Genomic DNA, 14,838 nt, shown 5'->3' with positions numbered 1-14,838 from the left:
GACTTTACCACAACAGTCTTAATGATTGTTGTTAACTGTGGGTTTAGATAATTTTAAACAAAAACTGCAAAAGTATTGTCCTTGTGAACCATAAAGTAGCCTACTTAGCAGTATTCTCAGGTGCTGAGATCTGTGACCTCATAAAAACCTAAGTAACATTGTTTCCTTGATACTTTAGGATGCTACCCTAGTTAGTGCTCACATAGCAACTAAAAAGAGTATAGCACTGTTCCCAAAGCTGTTTGCATGTCTTTGCAATTTGTGATGCAGTTATGTGGCTGCCTGGACTTTTTCAAATAAAGTGGTAAGATCTCTGTCATCATCACATACTTGATATATACTGAGTTTCAGAAATTTTTATTTCCTAAATTAAAATTCTCCATATCGCCGGGCGGTGGTGGCGCACGCCTTTAATCCCAGCACTCGGGAGGCAGAGGCAGGCAGATCTCTGTGAGTTCGAGGCCAGCCTGGTCTACAAAGCGAGTTCCAGGAAAGGCGCAAAGCTACACAGAGAAACCCTGTCTCGAAAAAAACCAAAAAAAAAAAAAAAAAAAAAAAAAAAATTCTCCATATCTTTATATCCTACTCCAGAAGTCTTTTTTCTATTGTTTTTGGCTTTTAAAGCTTTTTAATGTAGCATTAGTTTTATATGTATTATATTTTTATATTCAATTGTGGGATAATAGATGATACAAAAATGTCATTGGCTTACTGGGAATCATAGTCAGATACAATGATTTCTAGTGTTTCATTTTAAATAACACTTACTCTTAAAATTTCATACATGTATATAATATATCTTGATCATATCCATCCCACACTCTCCCAGAACCCCCCATCACATCTTCCAATTTCATGTTCTCTTTATAATGTTTTTTTTCTTAACTCACTGAGTCCTTACGTGATTTATTTTGTTTCTAATAGAATCTTCTAGTTTTAATATCTTATTGGTATGTTTTTGGTACTCTAATCTGCTTATAATTTAGAGAATGAATATCTACATTGTATTTCTAAATGGAGAACATAGGGGTGCAGTGTAATAAGGCTCACCAGCTGTGGCCTCTAACCAGCAAGCTTCAACCTCTCCACAAATCTTTTTTTTTTTTTTCTTTTGTGTGGGTGTTAGTATGAGTGGTTCTAATGATCACACCCCGGGTCTTGCATATGCTAGCCAAACATTCTATCACTTAGCTATATATCCCCAGCCTTTTTTATTTTTACTAGTGTATTTATTTTGGTTACAGCTTTTTCTCTTAAAATCAGCTACATCCCTTCACCTACTGTAATAATGAAATGGTCATAAAGAGATAAATGGGTATGTGAGAAAATATAGTGTTTTTGGATGAATCAGGTACAGTACCTGAGAAATTTATAGATTTCATCATTAGCTCTTCCGAAAAAATTTTTTTTTTTGAGACAGTCTTATTATGTAACCTAGAACTGGCCTTCCTAAGTACTGTAATTACAGGCGTGAACTACCATGCCTCATGTTAGGCAAGCGCCATGCCACTGAGCCCTGCTGGAATTGTTTTCATAACCTTCTTTGCACATCTCTGTTTTCCAATTAAACAGACAAAACCAGTGAATGTTTTATGAGGAAAGCTTCTACAGTGTTAATTTATATCATATTTTAATTAAAGCTCCCCAGAATATCTCTACTTTGTTAACAGTGGGTGAATATGTTTTTAAGCAAACTTACTTTCCTTTTTCTCTTTTTTTTTTTTAGTCTTTTGAGACAGGGTTTCTCTGTGTAGTTTTGGTGCCTGTCCTGGATCTTGCTCTGTAGACCAGGCTGGCCTTGAACTCAAAGAGATCTGGCTGGCTCTGCCTCCCAAGTGCTGGGGTTAAAGACATGCACCACCACCACCTGGCCCTCTTTTATTCTTAAAATTTGTATGCAACACATTTGTCTTGCTGAATCTAAGAGAGGGAGCGATGGCTTAGCAGTTAAGAGCAATTGTTTTTTTAGAGGACTGCTCATAACCATCCATATCTCCAGTTCCTCTTCGGACCCCTGTGGGTACCAGGCATTCACTCAAGCAAAATACTCATAAAGTAAATCATGGAGGGGGGGATATCTAGCTGTATACCTGCAGCAAATGGGACTCTGGGAAAGAGCTTGTTCTCTCCACTGATGTTCATATTTAGGATCTTAAATGACTGTGCTTTTTCCCATAGGTCTCAGCCACCTTTGCAGCTAGTCTGGTTAGCAGCCCAGCCATTGGAACATACCTCTCTGCAAATTATGGAGACAGCCTTGTTGTGCTGGTAGCCACAGTGGTGGCTCTCCTAGACATCTGCTTCATTTTGGTGGCAGTTCCAGAATCTCTACCAGACAAAATTAGACCTGCTTCCTGGGGAGCTCAGATTTCTTGGAAACAAGCAGATCCTTTTGCGGTAAATTAAGACATGAAAATACTTACTTCCTGTGTGTGTGTGTGTGTGTGTGTGTGTGTGTGTGTGTGTGTGTGTGTGTATAAAACTTTAATTACAAGTAAGAGGCTGAGAGACTGAGGTATATAATTAAGCTGTGTAAATCATAAGAGACAAAATATTATCCTCAAGGACATGGTTGTTTTTATTATTTAATAAAATGAATGAAGATAGTTGGAGAGGGAGGTAGTAGGAAGTATACCACACTAACAAGAAATAGTGCTAGAAAAGATTTTCTACCTCTCTCTCTCTCCCTGCCACACCTACTTCTATAGAACAATTGTAAACCACATTGTGTGAGCTTGTGTAGGCCAGGGGTAGATGTCTGATGTCTTCCTCTATCACAGTTGGTTTTATTTTTTTGAGTCAGGGTTTCTATTGAACTTGGAGCTCATCAATCTAGCAAGACTACCTGGCCTGCAAACCAAGGATCTTTGCCTTCCCAGTGCTAGGGTTATAGGCATGCACCATAATGCCTAGCTTTTTATGTGGGTGCTGAAAATCAAACTTGACTCCTTATACTCCTTATACTTGTACAGCAGGCACTTTACCAACTGAACCATTTCCCTAATCCCTTGAAATTATTTTCTGAAATGATCACTCAGAGTACTTTCTTTTGATCTTGCCTGTTCCTCTTGTGTGTTAGTTATATTGTTAGATGGTGAGAGAGGGGTTTGGGGAAGGAAGCAGGAATGGGCTAGAGAACCTGCAAGTTGAATTTTTTTTTTTTTTTTTTTTTTTTTTGCCTTGTAATGATCAAGTTGCATGTAGAAACTTCTGTAAAATAGAACTACTGTAGCTTATTTTTCAGGGCAGCTGTGAGGACCCCAGTTAACATGTATAAGTTAACTGGTCTAATGTCTGGTGTAGTAAAGTTTCAGTAGACGTTAGTTGTTTTGGGCATTGATTATAGAAAGTTTATAGATGGTGACCTTGTTGCTGTGACACTTGTCACTCCTGTTCAAATAAAAGTTTTAGACATACCAATTGTCCTCCTGGTTTTGGGCAACTTGACTATCTACAGTTTGAAGAATACAGTGAGTTTATGTATGATGAAAACTATGAGAGAGGCAGAAAAGAAGATCAGAATATCAAGTTCATCTTGAGCTGCATATCAACTTTGAAGCCAGCCTTAGCTACATGAGACCTTATGTCAGAAAAAAAGAAAACCATGTAATTAAAATCACTTAAAAGAAGTTACTTTACAAATCCAGAGAAAGAATTGATTTTTCTTAGAGAGTTGTGTAGAAATTTTTTTTCAGGGCCTGTTTATAGGATGTTCAGGATCTCTTGAAGGAGATACATGAACACTGACATTTGTGTTTTTGCTTTCTGCTTAATCCCAGTCATTAAAGAAAGTTGGAAAAGATTCTACAGTTTTACTCATCTGCATCACAGTGTTTCTCTCATACCTTCCTGAAGCTGGACAGTATTCGAGCTTTTTTCTCTATCTCAGGCAGGTGAGTAGTAGGTCCCTAGTAGCCTTTTAACATGTAGATTATCAAAGACTGGATTTGTCTAAGATAGGTTGGAGAAACCACTGTAGAAAAGGAAATATGACCTTGTTTCTAGAGACTTCACAAAGTAAGAACCTGTAATCCAATGATGACTTCAGTGATGGCCTCATAAGTAACTGGAACTACAGGTATGTCTAACCATGCCTAGCTTCTTGCTGAGGCAGGGGTGTTCCTTATATCCAGGATTTAAGAACATAGTAAGACATCTACTGTGGAAAAGTTCCTATAAAGAGAGAATTTATTGGAAACAAAATTCTGAGGCTTTTGAGTTTGTATACCTGGTTAGTTGGCCTACAATTTACTGTGTAGACCAGGCTAACCTTAAACTCACAGAAATCTACCTATCTTTGTCTCCTGAGTGCTGGGATTGAAGTCATCCACCACCAAGTCTGGCTCTGAGACCCTTGTCTAAAATAGGATTTAGATTGAACCAAATTAAGAGAAGATAAAGAGCTGTCATATCTTGTAGCTAGAGTTTTCCTGCCTGGCCCACAGTCAGGACAAATCTCTCTCACCTGCCAGTCCCACAGCCGCTCAGACCTGACCAAGTAAACACAGAGACTTATATTGGTTACAAACTGTATGGCCGTGGCAGGCTTCTTGCTAACTGTTCTTACTGCTTAAATTAATCCATTTCTATTAATCTATACCTTGCCACGTGGCTCGTGGCTTACCGGCATCTTCACATGCTGTTTCTCATCATGGCGACTGGCAGTGTCTCTGACTCAGCCTTCCACTTCCCAGCTTTATTCTCCTCCTTGTCCCGCCCACAATTCCTCCTGCATCACTACTGGCCAATCAGTGTTTTATTTACCAACCAATCAGAGCAACACATTTGCCACACAGAACATCCCACAGCAATATCTCTTCCCCATAGGTACACAACTGGTACCAAAATGGTTCATTTGGTACGGTTCATGAGCCTATATACTTTTATACATAAGTACCACTCAGTCTATAGTTTATGATAAGTTCACTCTTGGTATTGCTTCCATGTTTTAGCAGTTATGCATAAAGCTAATAATAGGCTGCCTTCACCTTCCTAAGTGCTGAAATTATAGGCATAAGCTACCCTACCAGTTCCAGATTTTGTAATTGAATATGATTAGGTAGTAATAGAAGAGCCAGAGGTTCTAGCTCTAGTATTTTTATTATTTAATTGTGATTGGGAGGAAGATACTCATTTATGAAATAAGAAGAATCTATAAAGTTATTTTTAGTGTATTTTCCTGTATTTTATAGAATTTCAGTAGAAGACAAAGTAATGTATCCTTTTAAAAGTTATTAGTCATTTCATAGTTACTGTTACAATTAGATGTTTAGAGGTCAATTGCCAGTCAGACTTGGCTGCTTACATAGTAGAAGTATATGGGAGCATTTATGGCACACCCGTCTCTGGACCATACCTCAGAGTCCAATATAATTGGTCTTCGGGGGGTTCTGGCATCCTATTGTTCTCTTTTCTCCCCTTCTTTCCTTTCCTCTGTTGCTCACATAATTTTAAAATGCAACCAGACTCAAGAGCTACTAACTTCACTAATAACTTCATTTCTACCTTGGCAATATTAAAAGTCTAATTGCTTTCTTTTACACTCTATATTGTATGCTCTCATTGTCGCCACACTGGGATAGACTAATTAAGAAAGGAAATACTAACAATAGGCATAATAAAATTTTCAAAAAATTCACAATTTGTGCTTACTTATAACTTTTATTTCAGATTTAAATATAAATTACAGGTTAATTATTTTCAGCTTCTGTCACTGCCCTAATTTCTACTGCTTTTTTGAACTTTCCTCAACTATTTTTTCCTGTCAGTTTTAATAGGAAAGAGAAATCATTTTTTATTAATTATATCTCTAATATCTCTATTATAAAAGTGATTTGTTTGTTTTTCATTTCTACAGGTCATAGGTTTTGGATCTGTGAAAATTGTAGCATTCATAGCTATGGTAGGAATTCTGTCCATTGTGGCTCAGGTGAGTGTTTTTTTACAACATGTGGCTTAAAATGACAAAGCTTTCCCCCACCCCCAATCCTGATAACCTCAGATCTATAGGAAGCTAAGGATACAAGTTTCAAAGAGTTTCTCCACACTGTTGGCTCAGCTGCTTAGCTCCTGCTGTGACATACCTTGCTCATGTAGAGAACCTCACCAAATTCAGGAAGCTGACAGGGACACAATTCACAGAACTGGTTGTACATAAAATATTAACATCCTCAGAGTTCAGAACTTCATACAGATTTCATTAAGATATTATTTGTAATTTGCACTGGATCCATTCTTCTTACTTACTTCCAAAACAACTGGGTTAAGGGGATGGTGAAATGATTTGGTAAAAGATGCTTGTTGCCAAGCAATAACCTGAGTTCAGTTCCTGGAACCTACATGGTAGAAGGAGAAAACTGACTCCTGCAAGTTTTCCTCTGACCTCCATGTACATGCTGGGACATGTGTACACACAGGTAGCAACAAATAGGTATAAAAACTATTTCACAGGAACAATAATCAGATACTGCATAATTAACCAGCAGAATGTGTTTCAGTGTTTCTTTAACGGTGAAAATTAATAGAAATAAATGTTTTCTAGATCCTTGTGTCTCCAGGACTAAACAAATAAGAATCCACAAATTAGAATATATATAGTGAGTGAATAGCCATAAATACTTTTCCACCTATTATGATTGTCAATCCAGAAAGGCAAGGGTATATGTCCTGCTGTGCTTCAGGGAGAGTCACTGTAGCTTATATGGATTGCCCAGAGGCTGTTCCTTGAAATGGCTATCTAGGCCAAGCTACATGTTCTCCTGTGATTAACTCTCTGCAGAGGAAATGAGAAGTCTGGGAAACAAACTGGTCCTACCAAATGAAAGAATGACAAGGCTCTTAGGAGTACATAGAAACAAAACCTGTTTCCTTGATGTTTTTGTTTTAGCTGTATTAGCAAGTGAAAATTATATTAAACTTCCAAGTTGATTATGATTTTCATTTGTTTTTTACATTAACCTTAGCTGTTTGCCTGTGTCTTTATCTTGCTTTCCATACTGTCCTTACAAGCTATATTTAACAGAATATATATTTATTAAAAATGAAGCTCATATCATTCTTGATTTTGTGAAATTGTTAACTATGAGTGAATAGTAAACCTTGCTGGACATTAAGTGCTTGTTGACTTTTCCCCAAAGAAAACTAAGTTATAATCCTCTCAGTCATGATAACTGGAGTGCAGCTATATTAACCTTTTGGGAGGTACTAGCAGAGGACCAGTTAGATAGGATTCTCTGGAAGGAGGTCAAAGGCCAGCACTGGAGCCCTTGAACTCCACCCCTGAAGAGTTACTACTACTGCCTGCCCTCGTGGGTTATAAACAGAGTGTGCCCTTAAAAGTCTTTGGCCATCAGTGAGTGGACTTCACTAAAAGAGTTTATGCTCTGAATTTGAATTTGTGATCAAATTCATATGTGCTTATATGGCTTCTCAAGGTTGTCTTCTTTCCTTTACAGACAGTTTTCCTTAGCAAATTGATGAGCTCACTAGGGAATAAGAATACTGTCCTCCTTGGCTTGGGTTTCCAGATGCTCCAACTTGCCTGGTATGGTTTTGGATCTCAGGCCTGGTAAGCCTCCCCTAATTCACATATTATCAAAACAAGCAAGCAAAACGCAGTGAATATTTACAGATGTGATGAGCCTTAAGGGATCTAAAGCTATTTGACTATGTTAAAAGAAGGGTTACTTCACTATTTGATGTATTCAGCATTTCACCCTTGGGCAGGAGTGAAGCTATAAGATTCGAGATGACTTGTAAAGATTTCACTAATTCTGGAGTCATTGCTTAATTGAATGTGTGTCATCTACCAGCCCTCCAATAAAGTTCTTGTGCACTCATGATTTCCCCCCTCTCCCACACACATTCTCCTCCTCTCCCTCCTTTCTCTCTTTGACGGTGGGTGGGTTTGTGTTTGTTTTTTGAAACAATCAAACATTGTAGCCCAGGCCGGCCTCAGACTTGTAGCAGTTCTTCTGCCTATGCCTGCTGAATGCTGGTATTATAGTTTTGAGCCACTATGTCTGGCTTTGTTTCTACTTTTTCTTTTAATTGTTTAGAATGTCATACATGTATATATGTTTTGATCAGATATATTACCCATTTCCCTCATTCTAGTTTTTCCCCTGTGCCCACCACCACTTCCGCTAACTTCATGTGATCTTTTGTTTTTAAACCCACTGTGTCCACTTGGTACTATTTGTGTATGCAGAGATATAGGACATCTACTGAAGCATGAGTAACCTCTCAGGGGCTGCATCCCTGAAGAAAACTAACCCCCACCACCACCCCTTTCCCCTAGAAGCCATCAGTTGTCATTAGCTCCTCTGATTGGGATGGGACTTCATGAGCCTCTCCTCCATTCATGCTGGTATTTTGGCTGACTGGATCTTGTGCAAGTCTTGCTGTGAGTTCATGTGTGCAACAGTGCTGTCACATCTTGCAAATCCTGCTTCACTGAACATGTCCACTACCTCTGGCTGTTAAAATCTTTTGACTTACCTTTTTTCAAATGATCCCTGAGCCCTGTGGGAGGAGGTGTGATATGGATGTCCTGTTTAGAGCTGTACTTCTGCTTCTTAAACACATTTATCCACTTTCAGGATATGACATATAATCAAAACAAAAGACACTGAATAGCAACAGATTACAGCATGCTTTGCTGGTATACTTAACTTAGGCAGTAATTATCATAAAATAAATCAGTTGATGAATACCAATATCTCCTCCAAAGTCATGTAAGTATCCTGCATCAATTTTCTTTTAAGTATTCATATTTTAGCTTCCTGTAAATGGGAAGAAAGGCCAAATTAAGGCCTATTGAAAAAAGGAAAACAAAGTCCTGAGTTCCATTTTCTTGTATGGCAGGTATTCTTAGGTACCTTATTGCCAAATACTGCAGAGTCTCAGTCTGCATTTTAGACATGAATTAGTCCTCATTTGCATTCATAAATGGAGCTTTTAGAAATGCTTTATTGGTTAGAGGTTAGTTGGGAAGCAGATAGTGAAATTCTGAATTTCATTTCATTTGAACCATTTGTTCTGTGTTACATTTTGCCTAAGATTAACTAGATTGATGATTCTATTATTCTATTATTTTTGTGTGTATGTGGCAGGGTGTCCTATGAACTCTGGTTCAGTATTTAGCTAGTCTAGTCAAAACACTTTAAGTGTTAAAAAGACTTTATGATGATAAAATGTTTGATTGTCAATAAAGACCACCCCCTCAGTGAGGCACAAGAGCCTTTGGACCTGCTTTAGCTCTCATACATTATCATGACTCACACATAAACCTTTTTTTTTCTCCACTGAGAAAAGGACAGAGGTCTGAAGCAAACAGTCTTTGTTTATTCATTTGGTAACAGACAGTGCTATCAAGCCTGACAGACCACACAGCCCAAGGGCAGTTGTGAAAGATCAATTTTCAAGAAATAGAGAGACAATGAGGAGGGCAGATAGAGATGTGGTGTTTATTTAAAAACAAAAGAATAGACATCCTTTTAAGAACTTGAGCCTATACTTGGAAATGACAATGGGGCAACCTGGGAGAAGAGATTTTTGAGGAAGTAAAATATTCTTTGATCTGCATCCCAGCCTCTGATCAGTATTTGTGGTGTGAATTCTTTCACACAGAGACTTACTTTGTAGCTCAGACTGGCCTTGAACTCTTACTGCTTCTGCCTACGCCTTTTGGATGCTGAGATTACTGGAATTACTGAGAAAGCTATGCCTTGTCCAGGAAATTCATTTTTAAAAGAGGGTAAAATAAATAAAATGAAACATGAGGAAATACAAAGCATTTGCACTGTTACCACTGACTATATTGATCAAAAGTACCTTAAAACCTTACTGCAGCCTTCGTTAATATTTTCAGGATGATGTGGGCAGCAGGAACTGTGGCTGCCATGTCCAGCATTACATTCCCAGCAGTCAGTGCCCTCATCTCTCGGAATGCAGAGTCAGATCAACAAGGTGAGATTTGGTACCTCTTACATTCTGTACCTTCAGCTGGAACCTCTCTTCCCTGAAATACGAAATCCTTCATTCTCCATAACAAGAGCAGTTGACTGCAGTGGGACCCTTTCACAGGAGCATACCTACTCATTTTGTCAAGAACAGAAGTTCTGTTTTCCTCTTTGCTCACACTCACATTTTAGCAATCCACACTCAGCCATTCTGGTTATTAGTAATAGTTAGAAATAGAAAAGATCCATTTCTAGTCTCAGTTCTGATTACATATGAATTATCCAGCTTATAATCTTATTTCAACAGATTTGTATTAAATAATAATAGCAAATTAGCAATGTAATATCCACATAGTCGCTAAAAGTTAACTTGAAATAATTCAGTCTCAGGAGCTTAATTTAAGAAATGGATCTTTGAAGAGATTAGGAAAACTCTGGTTGTTAGTAATTGGATATAGGGAGAGATGAAGTAAGTTAGAATTGCTGTGTAGAAAGCAAACTTTATTCTTCCTTCCTCTGCTGTTTCCTTTTCGGCCAGTTTTGATTTATTTTCTTCTTTAGCTCTCATACATTATCTCATACATACTATTGTCAGGAAGTAGGAGATTTTATCTCATTTATTGTTTTATATTTTTATTTCATTGTAAATATTCATTGTAATATTCATTTGTATTCAGGAAAATGGAGAATTTTAGAGGAGTGTGTGTGTTTGTGTAACAACACAAATGTACATAGTGGTTTGGTTTGGTGCCAGTAACAAACCCAAAATGCCTAGAATATACTAGGCTGCATCTCTTTCCCTAAAGGGAAATTTTTAAAAATTCTTAACAGGACTTTTAAAAATTTCAACAAAAATTAAATTTTAAAAGATAATTTATTCATTATCATTACACCTGTTTTCCCACATAATGAATTTGCTGTTATACATATCCATTCTTAGATTTATGGACTTCAGTGGCACCCTTTGTATTGTCACTATTAACTGCAGTAACTCAGCTGAGTATGAATACTATTATACTTTCCTGTTTTTTGCCTACAGAAGTATCTATTGAATTCATTTGGTTCAAACTCATGTTTTGCTTACTGTATTAGAAAGTTGAGGTATCTAGAATTTGGTGCTTCCAGAATTTTTGAATGGACATATGCATGAGATGGAAGGTTGCAGATGATAACTCAAGGCCAGGGGGAGCCTCTTCATATTCACATGTGGCCAAGGATGTCTGAATGGAGGACATATTTTTATTGTAAATGAACAACTAAATGAGCCCAGAAAGGAAGTCTTAATCAGTAGAAAAATTGAAAGTACCTAATAAGGAAATAATAATTTAATATTTTCTTATTTCCCATTAAATGGTAGATCTAGTACAAAAGGTTTTCAGAAACTGAATTTTTTTCTCCTTGTCCACCTTAGTACAGAGAGTACTATTAAATAGACATAGTGTAACCAAGCAAACATTTGTATAATAAATGAAAATATCATAATGAACTCTAATGACTATACTATGATGATGGCTCAGTCTAGCCAAATCTGTGTGTCATAATATGATGGAGAGTACTAGATAAGCTCCATATGTTGAGGCACTTTTCTGAGACAACTGACTCCCTTCTTGTTGTGGTTTAGGGGTTGCCCAGGGGATCATAACAGGAATACGAGGGCTATGCAATGGCCTAGGACCAGCACTGTATGGCTTCATATTCTACATGTTCCATGTTGAACTGAACGAGTTGGGCCCAGAATTGAATTCTAATGATGATCCCCTACAGGTAATTTGATGATCTGTGTTATAATAATGGTTCTGTTTGATTATAGCACAATCTTGTGGCTTTAGATTCCTATTTATTATCATTGCATTTGACAGCAGCAAATTCTGTGTTCATTGCTTGGAATCAGAAAGGGTTAAAATGTATCTGTACCTTATTTAGATTCTCTTTTCACCTGTATAGTCCCTATGAATAGTATGCTATTATGTGGCTAAGTTTAACCTAAATAAGATGTGAAATTACCTAAAAATCTAGCCAAAGGGACTTGGGATATAGCTCAGTTGGTAGGTGCTTGCCTAAAATGTACAAAACTCAAAAGTGTGATGGTGCATGCTTGTAATTCTAACAATCAGAAAGTAAAGTTCAGGGTCATTCTTAGCTATCTAAGTATGAGGCCAGCCTGAGATACAACAGACCCTGTCTTTAAAAAAAAAAAAAAAAAAACTTGCTCAAAATTAAGCTAATGTGCTTCCATTTTTTATAAAGAGAAACATTTAATATGGAGTTCTGTACGAACCTGAAATTACTAATATTCATATGTAGAAATGCATGATCTGAGGTCACAAGATAAGATTACAGAAAGAAAATTGCTGCTTCTGTAAGTTTATAGGCTATAGGTTCTATTAGTTAGAAATTATATAAAAAGCAGTGATTGGTTGCCCTGAGTTATTTTTCAAACACTAAACTCTGTTAGAATTTGTCTTGATTAATGAAATATAGACTTACTGAAAAACGATTAACTGTATGGTGGCATTAAAAAAAAAAAAACTAAAAACTAGCTTGGAGTTTAAAAAAAGAGCCTAACCATGCTGGATATAATAATGCATGCCTACGATCCTGGCATTTAAGAGATATTAGCAGAGGAGTTGTGATGTCAAGGCCACACTGGACTAAATAGCACAAGACTGTGTCTTTAAAAAGCAAAACAAACAAACAAACAAAAACTTAACCAAACTTCTGTCTTCATTTGTTTTTTTTATCCATCAGGGAGCTTTCATCCCAGGCCCGCCATTTTTGTTTGGAGCCTGTATAGTTCTTATGTCTTTTCTGGTTGCCTTATTCATCCCCGAATACCGTAAAACCAGTGGAGTTCAAAAACATAACAGCAGCATCAGTGGCAGCCCAAGCATCCTGCCTGAACGGGACAGTGATGAGGACATTGAGCCATTACTGCAAGACAGCAGCATCTGGGAGCTCTCCTTTGAAGAGCCTGGAAATCAGTGCACTGAACTATAACCCAGCAGTAAGGGAGGTTCTGCAGACACCATCTCTGAGAGCCATGGAGGAAGCTACACCACCTGGAGACTTCATGGTGCTGGCGGGGCAATGCTAGCAGCATCCTTTGGGCCAAGTTTCCTAAGTTACTCTTCTCATGCCTGTGCCCTTCACTCTCCTGCCTCTTCCTGTTTCTTTACTCCCATTCTTTTCCTTCCTGTTTATATATTCTAAGAAAGATTGAAAATGCTTCACTGAAAATAATATGAAACTCTCAAGGTTATCTGGAATTTAGATTTTAAAACTTTTAATAGAAAAATCATGTCTGATAGGAAAGGTTGTCTTTCCTTCAGTAACTAGAATAAGAGTGAAAGCAATTTTTCTGTGCCCTTTTTGGTAAAAGGTATGGGACGATAGTGTTAACTGCCTTCTTTCATTCTTTTTCTGTGAATTATTCCTCTTAGTCCATAGGTGTTGATGAGTGGCCATTCTTAAGGGTCACTTGGTATCAGGGATCTACTTTGTCCAAAGGTTAGATGAAAACCTATTTTTGCTTTCTCTTTATTTTCTTTACTTCTTAAGCTTCTTGAAATGAACCTTAGTAGTGTTGGTCAATGATCACCTTCATTAGATAAAGGAAATCTTTCTTAGAAAATTCAAATCATGTTGAACAAACAGCTCAGATTCTTGGTATATAAAGTAATTTTACAGAAGAAGAAGAAAAAAAAAATCAAGCCTGTAGCCCAGCTGCTTACAGATTTTAGAAGGAGGATTGCAAGTTTGAGGCTAGCTTTGGCAACATACTAAAATCCTACTCAAAGCAAAGCAGCCAACCATGAAGCATTCTAGTGGCAGCAAAGAAATCAGAGTATACTTCAAGAAAACTTTTTGCTGTTGTTTTGTTTTGTTTTAACAATTTGAACATTCCTAAAAGGGGTTGAGAGTAACAGATAGCAGTGGATGCCCCTTCCCATGTCTCCTATGTCCTACTTCTGTTTTCCTTGCTATACTCCTGCCTTAACTGTTAATATAGAATGTGTTCGTTTTCAGCTAATCTGTATCTCAGTTTGTTTTTCTGAATTTAGAATCTCATGGGAATGCGCTCATCAAATTCCTTTCAAAAATATAAGGATTAGTGAAGCTCAGTTTCATGATAAGTATCTTGCTAATTTTTGAGGTGTTTTATGGACAAAGAAAACTTTACAGATTTTATATTTTGCTGCACAGTAAATGGACCATTAACTAGGGTCTATCTTTAACAAAGCACTCCTTTGAAAGTTTTATAGGTATGAAAACATGTAGATATTTGTAAGGATTTTAATTTTTTGATGGGGGTGCTGTGTAAATCTTGTATTTATATAAATAATGAAGGTGTTGACAGAAAAATATATACAACTTTTATAAAGGATTGTGTACTGACTGAATACATTTAAAGGAAAATATATTTTGATGCCTGTTCTGCCATGAACAGATATAACATATCTTTTTACTATGCTGTTGGTTTTTAGGTTAAGCTTCCTAATGCATAATAAATTTTCAATGGATACTTACATGTCTTAAAAACAAGTCTGTCATTACTTTTTTGGGTTCTTTTTGAGTAGCTATCAACATAACTGAGTTAGTAATCCTTCAGCCAATTAAAAAAAAATGTTTGTAAAAAATGGTTTTAACAGTTCCTTGAAAACTACCCACCAAATGTAAATCATACATGAACAATGCTGCTATGGGTATAGAAGTATCTCTCCTATTCCTAATAGATAAAAGGCTGGAGAGAATGCTTGCTGCTCTTGCTGAGGAAAGAGTTAATTTCCCAGAATCTATCACTCACATCCAGCTCCAGGAAACCTGATGCCTTATGGGCTCTGCACTCACTTCCACAAATCCACACCCAGAAACTCCA

General features: G+C 37.1%; 1 protein-coding gene across 1 annotated transcript in view; it reads left to right on the top strand.

Annotated features, from left to right (window-relative positions):
• Positions 1-14,488, top strand: part of Mfsd14b (major facilitator superfamily domain containing 14B) — a 46,469-nt gene extending 31,981 nt beyond the window's left edge. The window contains exons 6-12 of the mRNA XM_052727730.1: positions 2,179-2,397; positions 3,780-3,893; positions 5,858-5,929; positions 7,455-7,567; positions 9,872-9,969; positions 11,584-11,726; positions 12,711-14,488. Coding sequence (XP_052583690.1) covers positions 2,179-2,397; positions 3,780-3,893; positions 5,858-5,929; positions 7,455-7,567; positions 9,872-9,969; positions 11,584-11,726; positions 12,711-12,959 — 1,008 coding nt within the window. The 3' untranslated portion in view covers positions 12,960-14,488. The remainder of the gene's footprint in view (positions 1-2,178; positions 2,398-3,779; positions 3,894-5,857; positions 5,930-7,454; positions 7,568-9,871; positions 9,970-11,583; positions 11,727-12,710) is intronic.
• Positions 14,489-14,838: the final 350 nt, after the last annotated feature.

Source organism: Peromyscus californicus, unplaced genomic scaffold, assembly GCF_007827085.1.
Source record: "Peromyscus californicus insignis strain IS unplaced genomic scaffold, ASM782708v3 Scaffold_8__1_contigs__length_139910024, whole genome shotgun sequence".
Taxonomy (NCBI): domain Eukaryota; kingdom Metazoa; phylum Chordata; class Mammalia; order Rodentia; family Cricetidae; genus Peromyscus; species Peromyscus californicus.
Note: the sequence above shows the minus strand (reverse complement) of the source record. Positions and strands in the feature narration are given on the sequence as shown.